Below are 17,856 nucleotides of genomic sequence, written 5' to 3'. Positions count from 1 at the left end.
TGTGACAATGTGACAGAGGGGGTAAAAAGGTTCCCTTCACAGGGAGTGTTCTTGCATGGGTCAGGGCCAGAGAACTTTCAAGCCTTTCAGCCTGGGCTGCAGACTGAGGCAAGAAGAAACAATAATCGTTATGGCCTGTATGCTATCTTCCACTTCCAAGAGCAGAGAAGGTGCAAAAGAAGGTGGGGTGCATGGAAATGGGGAGTTCTGGCACCACATATTTCTCCCTTACTTTAAACCTTGCAGAAACTATTCCACAGATGCGAGAGAGTCAGTGGGGCAATGGGAGGAAAGTCAGGGTCAGGAGAACAGACATTCTCTGCATTAATGTCTCCTCTCAATACCACAGGGATGTGGGGTGTGATGAGCTAGGAGTTGGGGCAGGAGAAAGAAGGAAAGAAAATGAATAAAGATGATCTGGTTTAGAGTGGTATTATTGTGGCTTCTTTATAGTTTCTTAGTGAGATGTTGCAGAGGCAGCCTTGTACTAATTTAATTAATAAATAGGAAGAACAATACAAACAACTTACTGGATAAATATAGGAACACCTTGAGAGGAGCTCAGTTATTTACTCAAATACCTTATAATTATTACTAATTAAAATAGTTATTTTAATTAACACTTTTTATCCTTCTTTATTCATTCTCCAATTACTTTATTTTCTTTCTTTCTTGACTCTATTCATTGATAGCTAATGATGGTGCTGTAGGGAGGGATGGAGAGGTCAAGAATATCACCAGATATGGAGCAAGGTATTGGCCCCACTCTGTAGAGTCCAGCTGACCAATCTGAGAGAGGCAGATGAGTATGACTACATGGCTGCACCCCTCCCCCAGCATTTAAGGCCTCTCCCCAGGCCTGAGTACCATGTTCCCAGGTGTCTGGGCTGCACCTACCCACCCTCTGAGTTACTGTGACTTGAATGCATCAGAACTGACTTTCCTGGTATATTGGGGATGTAGACATATCTCCACGCAGGGGAGCGAGGAAGAATTTTCTCTCAGTGTCTGGCATGGGGTAGGGCAGTTGTCAGTGGGCCTGCTCATGGGGTAAACCTGAGCATGGGAGTCAGGAAGGCTTCTGGTGTTGTTTGTTATTTCTTGGGCAGGGACAGGTATCTCAAATCTAGAGTAGATTGCTGTCCACGTCTTCTTACCCTCATTCCTCAAATGAGAAGGGGTGCTGGTCAGTGATTCCAGCAGCTGGCTGGATCCCATGGGTGATGTAAGGAGGTCAAGCAGAGGGTGCTCATGCACTCATAAGCACTCATGCAGTCATGTCCTTCCATACTGGATCACTGTTTTCCCAGGGGGTACTGTTCATCTCAGTGTTATGTCAATTAAATATAAGTTGCAGCCTGATGCTTAGACCTAGCCTTTGTGTGTGTGTTTTGTCTTTATTCACTGCATATCCAGGACAAAGAGTAGGCGTTGCCTACCTTTCCCTCCTCTGGACCAATCTCCTTTTCAGGTCTTATAGGCCTGAGCCTGAAAGAAATTATTGCTAGTAATTTTTTTTTAAGAGAATTAAGCAGTACTTTACACCCTCACTGAGAGTCTTGCAATAACTTCCACTCACTTTGAATGTCAAAATGGGGTGTCCTGCAGCATCTTTTAAACTAGTGGTTCCTGTGGGACAGAGTCCTACAAATCAATGCACTGAAACTCACAAGCAGCGATTGATTCTGCAGCCTCAAACTTAGTAGTGCTAATGGAGTCTAGTTTAATTCAGCAATTTTAATTCCTTTCAAAATTGGTTCTTTCTTGGACATACCAGAATTTTATTTAAGGTAAGTGACTTCAGAGTAGGTGCAATTTGGTTCATTTTTTTTCTCCTTTTACCTACCAGAAAGGTTGTAGCAATGCAACCTTCCCACACACTGCACCAAAAAATATTAATCAAGTCTCATCTAACACCTCTTTGGGTGATGGGATGACTCACTCTCTATACACATTCAGTTTTTGACCTTTTGCAAAAATTGACCGGATGCCAGTTAAGAAAACACTGCCAATGGTTAGACAGACCCACCAATACTAGTATGGTGTTTTTTGCTCATGTTTCAGTGCTTCACAGTATGGAGAAAGACATCCTTTGCACAGAGGGAAAGCTCTGTGGTGATAATTGGTGCTCTCTAGGATATTAGGATGTATTTAATGCATTTCTCTATATTGTGGCCTTTGCAGAGGAAAATTATAGATTCCACTTCTCCTCCAGTTTCTCAGAAAATCTTGGATCCTCTATGCCTCTAACTGCCTCCACAAACATATATACAGATATCCCAGTTGTAGGCAAATTGTCCATTCCCCTATTTCCCCTACACACTACTGCCAAGGAATTGAACTGGCTTTGCAAGAGGTTCCAGATCTGATCAGAGCAGCCCTACCAATTGGTTCCATTTGGTCTGGAGCCATGGGTTCACCAACAAAGTTACCAAATCTTTATGTTGCTGATTTTTCCTTTTTCTAACTCAATTAGGTTTTGCACAGTTTAAATGTTTGTAATCAGATCAGAATTTTTACTGCATATATCCATTTGTTGGGGTCCATGCAATTAACCAAGGGTCTAAGTAATACCCTTACCTCAGGTAAGCTCCACCAGGCACATTGCTGTACACTGATGTTAGATGGATAGCAAATGCCTCCCGTCTACTTAAGCTTGGAATAACATGAAATGAAATTACTTTGTTTTGTTCACCATAAGAAAATGTAACATTACCTGGAGAAAGACAGAGAAGCAACAATTCACAAATTGTTAAACAGGAATCCTTTTTTTACTTTTGACCATAGAGAAATGTGAGTTATCATCAGACTCCTGCTCTGTCTAGGGAAGTGGAAATCTGCATGACAAGTACAGCACCTTTTCTCTATAAAGCAGTTCTTCAGAAGTATAACAAGGTGCATATTGCATTAAGGAGTACATTATCTATGAAATGCAAGGTTTTCCTTATTCCAAAAAGAAACCTTACTACTCACAAATAAAAATCATATAATATACTTTCATTCAAACAATGATTTCTTATTAAAAAGGGAGCATGAAATGTGCAAAAATATTAGAGTAACAATTAAAGTGGAGTTAGTCAGACATGGAAATTCTGTAGCTCTGAGTATACTGTAACAAGAAAGTGCTCACCAAATCCAGGTGTAATGTTGCCTGGATGAACAAACTCTGGGATTAAATCAAGTGGGTATCCAGAAGTCCAGCTAACTGTTACAGAGCCATACACTCCTTTTCTGGTTATCACAGCTTCGCCTGTCCCTTCTATAATGTTTGTAAGTTGTAAAATGAGAGACTCAAAGCCAACCTACAGAAACATATAATACATCTTTGTTAGAACGATATGGGGATATCTAGTACTGCATGTATATACTGTATATATATTATATATATTACAGTAGCCATATACCTACTACATATGCATTTACCAAAGATTCTAAATTCTGGATTTCTGAGACTCACTCATAGTTTTGGAAATAGGTAATCAATGTGACTTAGATTTCTGTGTTAAAAGATACCAGGGTATAGCACATGGTATGTATTCTTCATAAGGGAAAAAAAGGCTTCTTAACTCTCTTGGAGAGGAGCTATTATGATGCATGTATGCATACATACACAGACAGAAAATAAATGATCAACTGTGCATCTGATGAAAAGAAAGTCAATGCCAAATGACATTGCTCAGCAGATAAATACTTGTTCCAGCTATTTGCTTTGTTCTTCAGCTGAAGTTGTGACTAAAACGGTTATTCTCACAGTCTAGAAGTGATAATATAAGTGGCATCCATGGGGTAGTAAACAATGCTAAAGGAAAGAACCATGTGAATAAAGTTAAATTATGAATTGAAGGAAGCAAGAGAGAAAAAGGGGGTTCAAGATAAGAGATCTAAAAGCATTTAATATTAGCATCAATTGAATTTAAGAGGTAAGACAGTGACATGCTATTGTCTGTTTCCAGTATATTAAATAAGGGTAATTGAGGTAGACAGTACTTTATTATGGACCGATTCTGCCATTGTTTACTCCCATGTAATCTCACTAAAGTAAGTGAAACCAGAATTTGGCTCAATACAACGGTGTCAAGCTTTATATTTGCAGTGTTAAAGAATGGAAGGAAATCTGCCTCTTTTGGTATAAGCTGCTTTTAGACTCACTACTTAACCTAAAGAGAGAATATTATCTGGACTCAACATTTTTCTTAAATTTCTTAATGCTTCAGATTTATGAAGACATAGGCATAAACTAACTGCAAACACATCTATTATGGTTCACCAGCTGTTTTCTACTTTCATATAGATTCATAGATTCATAGATACTAAGGTCAGAAGGGACCATTATGATCATCTAGTCCGACCTCCTGCACAACGCAGACCACAGAATCTCACCCACCCACTCCTGCGAAAAAGCTCTCACCTATGTCTGAGCTATTGAAGTCCTCAAATCGTGGTTTAAAGACTTCAAGGAGCAGAGAATCCTCCAGCAAGTGACCCGTGCCCCATGCTACAGAGGAAGGCGAAAAACCTCCACGGCCTCTTCCAATCTGCCCTGGAGGAAAATTCCTTCCCGACCCTAATATGGCGATCAGCTAAACCCTGAGTATATGGGCAAGATTCACCAGCCAGATACCCAGGAAAGAATTTTCTGTAGTAACTCAGATTCCACCTCATCTAACATCCCATCACAGGCCATTGGGCCTATTTACCATGAATATTTAAAGATCAATTAATTACCAAAATCATGTTATCCCATCATACCATCTCCTCCATAAAGATAGATAAAACACATTTTTAAAAAGTGTGTCAAAAGTTAATACATTTAGAAACTATGTCTCTTGAATTTCTGAGGTACAAAATGTTTATCAGATCCTTGATGTGTACTGTACATGTAACAACTGGGGACGACTGTCAACCATTAAGCTGACTTTGATCATAAAAACAAATGTTAGCATCACTTAAATACAGTACCCAGGCCTCTAGTAACAGAAGTATCAGGAACTGCCCTCTAGTGGTAAGCTTGTTTCACTGCAGTCAGTCTAATTACCTGAGAATTGGCAGCTTCCTCCGGAATAGACAGAGTAGCTGATTTTGCTCTTCCTAATATTATTTTAGGCATATAATTGGCACTTCCATTTATCAGGCTTGCATTGGTCAGTTCCAGAGTGAAATTCAAGCCCAGTAAGAGAAACACCTTTAAAGATACAATTTAAATTTTAAAAGCTGGCAATTTTATTCAACTGAAACCAACAATATCAGCTGAGTTAAGGAGTTAAGTAACAGAAATGGTCTGCAGCTCCTTTAATGGTACCATGCACTGAGAAGCATTAAAGTGGCAAGCAGTTTAACAAAGATCTTCCTCAAAATCATTACACAAAAGTTAATACTGTGAAGGAAGGCCAACAGCAGTTTTGCACAATGTAAGCTCTTTGGGGCAAGGATTGTCACTTATTATAGGTTCACGGTATCTAGCACAATGAGCTCAGTAACAGAATGGGAAATGTAGAGAATAGAGTAGGGTGAGGCTAGTGTATCTGCAGCTATGCACGTCAACCCACAGATGGGAGCATACAGCAGCTGTGGGGTACTTGCAGGTCTTGATGATTCAGTCTTCCAGAACGAAGCAGCCTTCTCCAGTAAATAGCCCACTCCCAAAAGCACACTTGGGAGAGGATTTGGGCCTACACAACAGAATCTAAAACAGAAAACATGACTGATACACAGAAAGGGATATAGGCAGAAGCTCAGGGATACACACCGCCTTGGTTTTATATTCCATTCTTATACTGAAAATCACATTTTCTTTTAACACAACTGTACATAAATAATACAAAATCCAGAGTATCAAAATTGTTTCTCTCTCTTTCTCTCCAACAGACACTATTTATCACCATTTAATGTCTTATTCAATGACATTTGTACACATGATGTAGACATGAATTTAGGTAACAAAACGCTAGAGAGGTCTATCCAACTTAAGGACACTACAGACCTGGCTGCTTATTGGCACTCTCTTCACACCAAAGCTGGCACCATCTTTCACCAGCAGACATCCCACTGTATTCTCAGGAGTGATTACTGGTTCTTCATGATGAGATGAGATTCGGTACTCAACACTCACATCTCCGAATGTCCCAGAATATCGAGTTATATTCATCTGAATGTGCCGGCTCAAGTCTCTCTCTATCAATACTGACTGCCTATCAGAGTACAAGGCAAACACTCCATGGGGGTCATCGTTTGCTAACACAGTGAATCTCAAAACTCTCTTGTCCTGATCCAAATCTGCTCCTCCTTCCACTGAAACCAGCTCTACCACATAATTCTCATCTACTTCTGGAACATCATCTGGTAACAGATGAATAATGATCTCTGCTGCACTCTGATTTTCAGCAATGGAGACAGAACCCCCTGTTGCAAGGAAGTCACCTGTAGTATCAGAATCACTACTCAGCTTCCAGTGAACCTGAAATAAGTGAAAAAACATTGTTTACTAACTTGGAACTCTCATACACTCAAGTACACAGAGCATAAGATACAACATTTAGCAAGAAAATAGAAATTATTTTATGGAAATATAAAAAAGAAACAGGCATGGTAACCTAAAACAGGACCACAATCTGCCTTCCCTCCTCCCACAGCTTACCCTCAGTGACCTGAATGTGGTGGTGGTTGTTTCTGAATATCTTTGTAGGTTCACTTTACAGAATTTTTAGGCCTAATTCCACAGTTTGTTTTTACTGCTCAACACTCCCCTGCTGTTCCCTCTCTCAAGAGTCCCCCAGAAATTTTTCTCTTAAGAATGACAAAGTACTTAAAAGTACAAAATATAGTTCCTTGAGCACTGCAGGCATAAAACATACCAAGTGCACTCCAGGTACATATGAAGTGGGCCAAATGTTCTTTACTGTAGGGTGCACAATTTTTTTTTAAAAATCTTTCCCCTCTGTATAGAACTCCAGCCAAATGAGAACAACAGGAAAATCCTTACCACTCCATCAACATCAGATACCTTTTAAAAAATAATTTCCACAGATGGTATCCATTATATAAGATACTGGATACTTTTTAAAAAGAATACCAAAAAATGATTGCACCAGAAAGGGAGTCCATGATATTATGCTACAAACAGCTTGCTGAATTCTGAAGAACTTCAGGAGGTAATCCCCAACTGATTTAATAACCAGTGTTGATCACTGTTCAAAGCACAAGGGCCCAATTCCCATCTGTTGTATGGCACGCAGCTGTCTGAGAAGACTGGGTCTATGTTGCTCCCTTTCTAAGAAGGTATCACTTTATTAAAAAATGCATTCTACACCATTCTCCTATCATAAGGATAGGAGAAGAGAGAGAGAGAGGAGAGTGTCAAAAAATAAGCATGGGTTGCCACATTTTGTCCGATAAATATAGAAATTGGACATGACTTTCCAAACATGAAATATTAGGGCCAAATCCCTTGTTCAATTATGCCAACTCCAAAAGAAGATACACAAACACTGTAAGCAATCAAAAGACTTTCTTAAGACAGGTCTAAATTGTGCCTGCTCTCCTATATGCATTCTAATGGACGAAGACTGCAGATTATATTGTTTTTAAGTAACCCCAAAATGAGAGTAAGAATACCATTATGTTCCCCAGAGTGCCTTGGACTCGTTTGATGAAAAGTGTAATATTCTCTGGCCCTTCCAAGACTGATGGCTCCTCATAGTGCTTACTAGATAATGATTCAGGAGCAAACTGCACAATTCCATTGGGATCACCAAACTTCTGTATCTAGAAAGCAGCAAACAAAATATGGGTCAAGAATATATAATGAACTATCTTATTTATAGACCACTGGGGAACTCGATGCTGGATTCAACAACTCACAAATCCATTAACCCTCCGCCATCCTGATTTTCCCCCAACAAGTCTGAGAGTACAGTAGCAGCTGAAATGGATATTGTATGAAAAGAAAAATAAATAGCAGATAGGAGCACCATAAGACCAGAGTAAAATGGTCTGGTGTCAAGACCAAACACGCAAAACAAACAGGCAGCTCCACTAAATCTACATAAGACCAGTTGTTCAATGGAAAAATGCTATGAGTGTCACAAGGAAGGATCAGTGCATTACAGTGGATTATAAATTGAATACAAGTCAGTAATATGATGCTGTCAGGAAAGAGGCAAAGCTCTTGGTTTGTAATAATGGGAGGATGTGTAAACAAAGTCAGGTAATTAGTCTGCTCTGCTCAGCACTACTTAAAGCAGCACTGGTCAAGCCTCACTCAGTTTCAAACAATATTTTACAAAAATGACATGAATGATTTGGACAGACTTCAGAGAGCAAAGGAAATGATATACAGTTTGGAAAATAAATCCTATGAAGAGAAGTTAAGGGATCTGAGTGAGTTCTCTTCTGTTGTGCTAGAGCACCAGAAAGAGGATGGGAATCTATTATCCTCTTTAGTCTAGAAGGCCAGAACAAGCAGCTTACTGGACTTGCAGTGCAGCAGGCAATATTTACATTAACTATTGTTGGACTGGGTGGCATCTGTAGTGGGATACAGAACACTTCACCTCTAGGTTTCTGATTCTCACCTTTTAGTGTGGTAATTGAAGTTAATTGATTTAATGGATTCAATCCAGCCCCTAGTGAATAGGAGCCACAACACATACCAGAATCATAATGGGCACTCACTGGCACTCTAGTTTGCAATCTCAGCAGCGGCACCAGTGATTTAACGGCTTTGGAGACTGAACTCCCCCTTCTTACTACTAGAGGTGGGTTCTCCAAATCACTGAAGAGGCATTTTGGTGGACAGGGCCAGACAAATACTAGAGCTAATTATTCACAGAATAACAACTGGATGAATAATATGCATTGCATGCAAACACAAACACAATATTTAAACAGTTCTATTGACGGGACAGTGTGGAGAAGCTAGATCGAACACTGCTTGCGCTATTCCTTTTCAGTGAATAAGCAGAGAATTTCAGTCTCTGGATATCAATATCACATTTTAAATCCCATCTCCCTGTGTCCCTCCCCCTTCCCCACACAATCAAATATTGGCGGAGGGGGGAATTATTACTATATTGGTCGTTAGGCCCTACATTTTAAAGGTATTTAGGTACCTGAAGACACACATAGGTGCCTAGAGGAATTTTCTAAAGTGCTTAGGTGCCTAGCAACCATCAAGTTTAGCTATGATGCAGATGAGAGTGGGACAAGAAGTCGAATAAGCACTGGCACCATTACATTTTTAAAGATTCAAATTAAAAGTCCTTTCTCTCAGTACTTGATATATTTCAATTACCTTTTTGATTTTATTATAATAAGGCCCCTTGAGATGTTTGTGGGATAAGGTGCCCTCAATAATTGTACTGAATTATATATTCTGTTGGATTTGGGAAAAATTACTTACGGAGAATTCTGTTTATCACAGTCTTCTCTTTGTACATCCTGCACACTACTAGTAATTACAGACAGCATTAGGACTCCACCTACCAGAAGCAAGGAGGCAAGAGACCTGACAACCAAGGCTAATATATAAGCACTAATCCATCGGCTATCTTTCCAATTGGAGACTTCCAAAGCAAAGTAATAGACAGTAAAACCAGAGGGGGAAAAAACTCCCAAGTGATACTCTCCAGAGAAAAGGGGGATGGATGTAGGAAGAAAGTACTATGATGAACAGAATTATCAGTGACTAATTTTCCCTTATCCTATGTCCCTCTTCTTTCATCCTACTGAACAGCAGCAATCCAGGACAGTGTATGTCACTTAAAGGGATGCTTGGCACCCTTAGTGACTAACAAATGTCAGCCAACAGGGACAGATCCAATTAATAATGCCAGATGACAGTGTCAGGAGATGACCTAACAAATTCCAGAGTTAAATGCTTCTGAGTTCTGAGCCTGTGAAGTTGCCATACTTCAGACAGAATGGCCTGATCATATGCTAATGGACTACAATATCTGATTGACTGAGCCACTGTGGTCTCAGTGGCAGTCTGTCCTTTGTAGCAACCTTTAAAAAAAGACTTAATTCTTCTGAAACTGGAAGTACAAGACAGGTAAAACTTCAGAGCTTGCTTGTCACCTAGGGAGAGAAGCTTCCTCTCCTGCAATGGAGAGATCAGGTCACAGTGTAACTAAAACAATACATTCAGTGATATGAGTCTCCAGAATAAGCTTGGGGAGATTCAAAAACTGTCCTATTTTGAAAAATAATGGCTAATAAGGAGAAAAACAGTCAGCAGGCACAGATCTTTAACTCAGTATGAGTAGGGATGAAGAAGGCATAGATCTTTAACTTTGTGTGAGAAGGGGTTGGGAAGACGTAAAGAGGATGTGCATGTCCCTTAGGTAGACGTTCCATGCAATCCCATAAAGATGAGGGTAGGACTATATTAAGAGAGTAATTATCTATAGGTCCTGTTGAATGTTGTGCCATGGGAAACACAAGGAGGGGAGTAAACTTTCACGGCATCTGACTGGTGGGTAGAAGTTACTGTAAAACTGACAACAAAAGAGGTCTTCTGGAAGTAGAGAAAACCATGTCATCCTTATTCATCTGTCCACATTCCAAGGTAAAGTTGCAAAAGGAATTCACTGTGGATTAACTTGCAAATTAATCTTCTAATTCCCAGACAGCTTCCCTGAACTACTTAGAGATCCAATAATAAAGATGTCTGTCCTATTGGTTAGCATATATTTAGGAATTCTTACCTAAAGTCCAGAATACCGCTGGGGATTTTTGGTTTTCCATAGTAAACCTGGAGTAGGAAACAGGGACCAAGAACCTACCAAGTCTATCCTGACTTGGTTGATGGGACCAAAGTACCAAAGTGGGAAGCAGGACAACGTTTTTGAGAGACATTTAGAGATTGAAGCCTTGCTCCAAATGTAGGCTCTACTTTTGCCACAGATAGAATCTCCCATAAGGAGTTGAAGTCAATTCCAGTCCTTGGACCTTCCCCTGATATCATTTCATTCAAGAGGTAAGACTTGGACTAAGACGTGCAGAGGGACTTGTGCAAGGTGGTGGAATGGGAGGCAGTAGTAGTATATGGGAGTAGCTACCCCAGGATCTGAAACTCCTTTGTTTTGGCTTTGCACTTTTTGATGTCACATATGCAGTTTGTCATGCCCACTACTCTCTCCCCCCATAGACTGTCTGAGGGCCTTTCTCAGACGATGAGATTTCTGTCAGGCAGGATTCACCAGCCAAAAAAACAGGAAGCACTGTAGGGTGATGGAACAGAGGCTGAGGAAAAAAACTTTGTCCTGGGGGAGGGCCGGCGTAATTCTGTGCAAAACCTCAATGCACGGCTCTGAGAAGGTTGTTATGTGAGAAGGATGTATTTCCCTGCTGGCTGTTCATAGGATTCTCCCCTCTCCTGCCAGAATCGCTTTAAGCTGTGAAGTCTCTGCAGCAAGGATTTTTCCTTGCTACCATGCCTCTCCTTTCTTCTCTCCCCATTACCCATACTTTTTATTCTTCTGTAGCTGGATTTCTTCTTGCTTTCCTTTTACATACGGAAGCTGAAAGAGAAAAGAGGAGGATAGAGAAAACACAGAATGCAAACTAAGAATTTGGGCATGAGGTTCCACTCCATACTTTCAGTTCAGAAAGCTAAGACAACCAGAAGGGAATAGGGCCAGGTTGGTGCTGAGATAATAGCCTTGATTCATGGATCCTTTACCTCCTTGCTTCTATAATACCGTTGCTGGGTAAGACGTGAGACGAGGGAGTGGAATGATAAACTAGGCAATCTGTTGGATTAAATTCAAAAACTCTTCAGAAACAATCCTCAAGGGAAAAAAAGTAACAACTTACTATTAGGGTAATGTTGGTAGCCTTGGGGTCTATTTCTGTTTCACCTTTCACAAGGCTCAACCTAATAATGAAGATCTCCTGAACTTCAACTTCTCCATGAGGGTAGATTTTCAGACTAATAGTTCTCAGACCTCCTTCTCCTTCTCTAAAATAGAATGATCCATTCACAGGGTCACCAATGTCACTGCTCAGGGGGGATAATGCCTCTTCTGAATTGGGTCCTAAAATGTCCCAATTAATCTGTGGAAAATATTAGTTTCAAATGTAGAGTCGCGTCAATATAATAACAGCCTCACAACAAAGGGAAAAAGTAACAGTGTAACCCAATTATACTGTCCTAAGAATCTGTATATCTGGTATGTGATTATACAGTCATACTATACTGTTAAGAGAATGGATGGCACACAACATAACTGTAACATCGGACTCTTCTCTCTAATGATAATATTTTCTAAAAATTAACTTAGAGACAGAGAGAAGAGAAACAGTGAAGGGTTATTCTGACTATTACTTTAAAAACAAAACTTCAAAATTATGGATGTTAATAAACAGAAAAGAATCAAAACTTTATTTTAAATGAGCACACACAGGAAAAAAATTATGTATGTTATTAACTTTTATTACAATAGAACCCAAAAGCTCTAATCAAGATTAGAACTCTGCCCTGCCACACCTTGTACTAAACACACCAGATAAAGTCTTTGCCCCAGAGAGCTTGTACTCAAAGTCCTCAAAATCCTGCGAAGACTCATGTACGTTCTTAATTTTACATTGCAAATAATAAAGTACCTGTATCTTGACAGGATTTGGGGGCTAATTTAATGTAAGACATAGGAAAAGAATGTAATAAAAATTGGGAGGGAAAGAAAAAGGAGGACAAGAGTAATATTATTCAGTTTATCATATAGCTATACTGCTTGATAGCTCCAAATCAGTTAGAAGTGGAGTTTTGTGGCTTTTTTGTGGTAATGTTTAAATGATGGGATCTGAAATATTTAGGAGAAGAGGATGTACATTCACCATTAGAGTAAATAATTGTTGTAAACATATATGCTGAAGTAGACAGGGCCTGATCATTCTGTTACACCAATGTAAATGAATGTAACTGAACGAAATGTGTGAAACTGGTATGAGAGAAGAATCAGACACAGTTGCTATTTATAGTTCCAGAGAGAAGTCAACATTAAACCGTTATTCTGCCCCTCAATAAATGGCAAGGAAAAACAGTCTTGAAGTTATGGCATAGGACTGGGAATCAGAAGACATGGAGCCACATACATGCCATTGCAGCTGCAAGGGGTTTGGGAGAATTCTCTGAACAGGAGCAGCAGGACTGATGTAAGTGAAACAATGCTGCCTCCCTTCACAAGCCCTGATGAATGGAGGCAGGAGCCGAAGTGCTTGTAGTGCTGAATGTTGAAGGGGGCTCTGGGTACTGTCCAGCATGTAAGGCAGCCCTCGGCAGGTGGCTGTAAGTTTGGGGTTAGATTCTCTTCTAAGTTTTATTCTCAGCTCTTTAACACAATTCTTGTGTGACCTGGGTCAAGTCACTTAATTTCTTGACATCTCAGTTTTCTGGTCTTCAAGCAGAGGGTAAATAAAGAGATAACATCTACTTTACAGTAGTTTTAGTGGGGTCTAAATTCATTCATGTGCATAAAGCGCTTTGAGAGCCTTAAATGTAAAGTCCTATGGAAATGCAAAGTAGTAATACATTATTGCTATTATAATTTCAACCTATGAATTTAATAAATTACATACCTTCCTTCTCTCAACATGATTTTATAGAGTGAAATTTATATCTTATTTTTATTGAAAACTACACAAAATTCTTTGAAAGGCAAGGCCTACCTGAGTTTCTCCTATCAATCCTCCAGTTCTTTCCAGCACCAAGGACAGTGTCAGTGAGGAACTGGGGTTTGGAACAATAATTCGGCTTTGGTTGAGGAATCGTACAAGTCCATTAGGGGAGTCGCTCTTAGCAATAGTGATTTGACTCACTAGGTGGAGCCCAAGGACTGCTCCTCCGGTGGCTCCTATCAGCTGGATTTCAAACTGCTCTGCAAACTCCCTGGGTCAAAGAGATCAGAGTCTTTAAAACACTAACAAACATGGAGTAAAAATAAAAGCTGAAAATCTAGTAAGTTGCCTTGTTGGTTGCATATATGCACTATTTTAAATGTACATGAAGCAATGAACGTATTGTTGATTATTCCTTTTCTTTGCATAAACCTGAGATCTGAAATAAAGGTAATTCAGTGACTTGGCAGCAGCAGCCACGGGCTCTCCTAACTTCCTGCACACTCATTGGTTTGTTCTCTTCAAATCAAAGTATAAGTATGTAGCATGCAATGGGCTAAAACTGGATTTCTAAACAATTATAGGGTAACAAATGAATAACTAAACAAAGATCCAACATCATTACCTTTCATCATCATCTGTAATAGAGACACTGATAAAACTCTGGTTCTGGCCATGATGAAAGATGACTGAGTTATTATTGACACTGTAGTCAATACCATTAGGAAGTGCAGAAATACTTTGAGAGAGAAAATCAGCTGTCACATAGCCATGAGTTCCACGCTTTCTCACTACAGGAATCATGATCATTCCAACATCCTCTTCCACTGCAAGAGTAATTCAAAATGACCTACTGTACAATAAGAGCGCATTTTTCAGAGTAGCTTCATAAACTGTACATGTAAATGACCATTTAGACACCCAAAATAGGTGATTATACACTTATGTGCCCATTGTACTCACAAGGGCATGAATTGCTCGGGCAATTGAGCCAACTGCTTCTAAAAATTGGCCACAGAGTGACTAACAACATTATAATATACATAAGTGGACTATCACTTGTTTCCCATAAGAGAATTATGTGCACTTTCTTTAATCAGATAGACAGAGAAGCTTTGAACAACATCCAGCTGTCTTATGTTTCTAGGTTCTCTTTTTTTCCCCTCTCAGGTTTTGATACTGATCAAAATACATGCACATTATTTTAAACTTTAATAACTGAATCAATAACAAAGAATACAATGCTACACTCGTTATGATTTGTCAGTTTACATTTCCCTCAATAGAAGATTTGTAGATTACTTTGTAATGTACAGTATGATAATTATAGCAACTATTCATGATCTTCAGAGAATATGTAAAAGCAAATGCATGCCCAATTAATACGGTGAATGAATAAGAATCAAGGTAGTCTTAAGACACATCTTAAACAATATAAGGCTTTACCAATTAATAACATCTTGAACTGAACTGGACCGATAAGCAAACGGCTAGCCAGTGCAATGCACAAAACTCAGCTGTAATATACTTTAGACTACTTCTTCAACTAAGTAGGGAGGCTGCCACATTTCACACTAGCTGAAGCTTGCAGGGATCTTCAAGAGCAGTCTTAAATAGAGCTTCATATTGCAGTAATCCAATGTAGTGGTGGCGGCAAAGGTACGGATATTTTCAGAGATTTTACTTATTACTGAAGATATCAAATGCCAGATTCATCCCTGGTGATCCTCTATTTATTTCTCTGGAGCCATAGCTAGGATTCATTTACCTCAGTATGTCATACAAAAGTACACCATAACGAATACAAACATTTGACTGTAATACATGAGAAGACAAATAATAATCATAATGGTAATACTTTGCTCTTCTATAAAACTTCCCGTCTCAGGATCTCAAAATGTTTTATAATTGCCATTGAAATAAGCCTCACAACACCTGTTTTAAGTAGGTATCATTCCAGATTGCAAAATATACCAGCCCAGGCACAAAATCTACTTGCCTTTCCTTTTCTATGATGACTGATAATGAAAAATATAATACTATTTCCTTCCTCCTTAAAAAAAACACTTCCCCCAGGCAGGTGAGCAAACAGACTTTTGCAAAACAGTATTCATCCTCGTTTACAAAGGCTGAAAGCGGGGAATGAAGCTCAATCACTTACCCAAGAACATACATGAAGCTTGTGGCAAAGCCAAGAATAGAGCCCAGAAGCCTTGACTACCAATCCTGTGCTGTAGCCGCAAGCCTATCCTTTAAATTGCAGCATAAATTTAAACATTAACCTACCTTGCAGAGTGATATACCACGGATCAAACTCAATGATGCCCTCTGCATTGTCATTTTTCATTATAATGATGTGAACTGTGGAGATGTTTCCTATCCCAGGGGGCTGGTCCACTTGCAGTCCATTTTCTCTAACAGCAAAATCAAATCCACTTGCAAGAGCATGAGAAGAAAATACAGATACGTTAGCTTTTATAAAAAGAAATGGGCTCAAGATGCCTGTATGTCATTTTGTAGACTCCACAAGTACTTTGGTTCTTTTACAGTTATTGTCACAACCCTCCCAGCCACACCTTTCAAAAGCAGAACAAGTGCAGGACAGAGTTGTTTTTTTCTTCCCTGAAAATGAAAGTCTCTCCATTGTCACGTTTTTCCAATTTTATTTGCAACCAACTTCACAAACCCTTGTGAAGTACAGAAACAGTAACCTGATTGTTCTGTAAGAACAGACAGTGACAAAACTATCTATTAATGAGATTATACCCCAAGAGATAAACCTTAAAGCCCTGAATCTACAAAGGCTCAAGTGTGGACTGTTGTTTGTGCTGTCTCCCATTGTTGGTGCATAGCTTCTGTGAGATATTTTGTCCTAATGATCTGCACTTGTGGATCTCTTTTGGGATCAGGGCCTAAGATTAGCATGCCCAGTATGGACACCAGTAGTAGAAAGGATCAGCAAATTTCCTGCAGAAGAATATGATGAAAATTGTACAATGTCAAAGTTACAGAGTATTGACAAGACAAAATTTAGTTCTATGCCAAGAAATTCAGTACAGTTGGCAAGTATGCACTAAGTGACAGAGGCCAAATTTAAATCAGAGGTTGGAGGGTAAAGCTGTATGGAAAAAATATCAGTTACTGCAGGATTTGCAAGGAGTGATGAATTTGTGGGATTTGCTCACAGAGAAAGCATTCTTCACAGGCAAATATTTTACATTTCCATCAGCAAACTTTTCCCCAACTAGAAGAAAGGCTCTGAGGACTGAGCCTTGGAAACTCAGAGCTAAAGAAATTATGAAAACTATTCAAAAATTAAACTTGCTCCTTCCCAGGGTCATACTTAGGGCACTATATCAAATATACTACATTTTACTTATTTACAGGAAATAGACTAAGTTTTCAGACAGTCATGATGGCTCATGGGAATTTTAATGCAATCAGTCATTCAACAACAAGACATCCCATTAGTCCATTAGAGATCTGGGTGCTTTCAAAAGATAAGGGAGGACCCAAGTAGCACAAGGACACTTAATGAAGTTTGATGGAGGTGTGGGTTGTATTTACTTTAGTCTTGGACTTCACCATTGTATCATTTTGTCAGCCGGGAGAGGAGCGTTGAAGGTCCAAATCTTTGAGTGTATCGTTTTGTTGTAAAAAGCTTATAAATTATAAAATAGTTAATTTCATAAGCTTTAGTCTGAGGTTCCTATATAGTAATATAACATACTGAAAGTAGATTTCTAGATTGGGATGAAACAATCTTTGGTTCTTAGTTCTAGGCAGGATTGTATCTAATTTATTTATACTTTTTCAATCAACAGTAAAGAAATGATGGACTATTTCTGCTAAGATTAAAAAGATATCTCTTTTTTGCCATTTCCTCAAAAATATCCTCATATTATATTAGAGATGTTCATACTTCCCCAAGTATTGTAACAAAAGTTACAATTTTGTAGTTTACAAACTATTTTCTCCCTTTCAGTATATTAGATTAAATTATTTCTTGCCTCTTCAGAGATCTGCAGCATTTATCACCCATTCTATAAACTTAACCCCAACTGAATAAGCACATTTCACCTTCGAACTGGATATTCCATTTTCCTCACTATGTAAATCTCTACACCATTTTCTTCTGCACCTCTCTGGAATATCCAAAAATAAATAGCTATTAAATTTCTGTGATACCTACTGAGTCCTCACTTTAATCATTAATCAGTAATTTATTAATGTAATAAATGT

The 17,856-nt window shown here is 39.0% G+C and overlaps 1 protein-coding gene across 1 annotated transcript in view; it reads right to left on the bottom strand.

Annotated features, from left to right (window-relative positions):
• The window catches only part of LOC102932938 (adhesion G-protein coupled receptor V1), a 331,043-nt gene that overhangs the window by 232,986 nt on the left and 80,201 nt on the right, over window positions 1–17,856 (bottom strand). Inside the window, exons 43-51 of the mRNA XM_037902481.2 lie at window positions 15,901–16,049; window positions 14,240–14,441; window positions 13,666–13,885; window positions 11,815–12,054; window positions 7,612–7,761; window positions 5,981–6,454; window positions 5,036–5,182; window positions 3,131–3,302; window positions 2,581–2,716 (exon numbers count right to left, since the gene is read on the bottom strand). Of these exons, the coding sequence (XP_037758409.2) occupies window positions 2,581–2,716; window positions 3,131–3,302; window positions 5,036–5,182; window positions 5,981–6,454; window positions 7,612–7,761; window positions 11,815–12,054; window positions 13,666–13,885; window positions 14,240–14,441; window positions 15,901–16,049 (1,890 nt within the window). The remainder of the gene's footprint in view (window positions 1–2,580; window positions 2,717–3,130; window positions 3,303–5,035; window positions 5,183–5,980; window positions 6,455–7,611; window positions 7,762–11,814; window positions 12,055–13,665; window positions 13,886–14,239; window positions 14,442–15,900; window positions 16,050–17,856) is intronic.

The sequence above is a fragment of the Chelonia mydas genome, chromosome 5 (genome assembly GCF_015237465.2).
Source record: "Chelonia mydas isolate rCheMyd1 chromosome 5, rCheMyd1.pri.v2, whole genome shotgun sequence".
NCBI lineage: Eukaryota > Metazoa > Chordata > Testudines > Cheloniidae > Chelonia > Chelonia mydas.
Note: the sequence above shows the minus strand (reverse complement) of the source record. Positions and strands in the feature narration are given on the sequence as shown.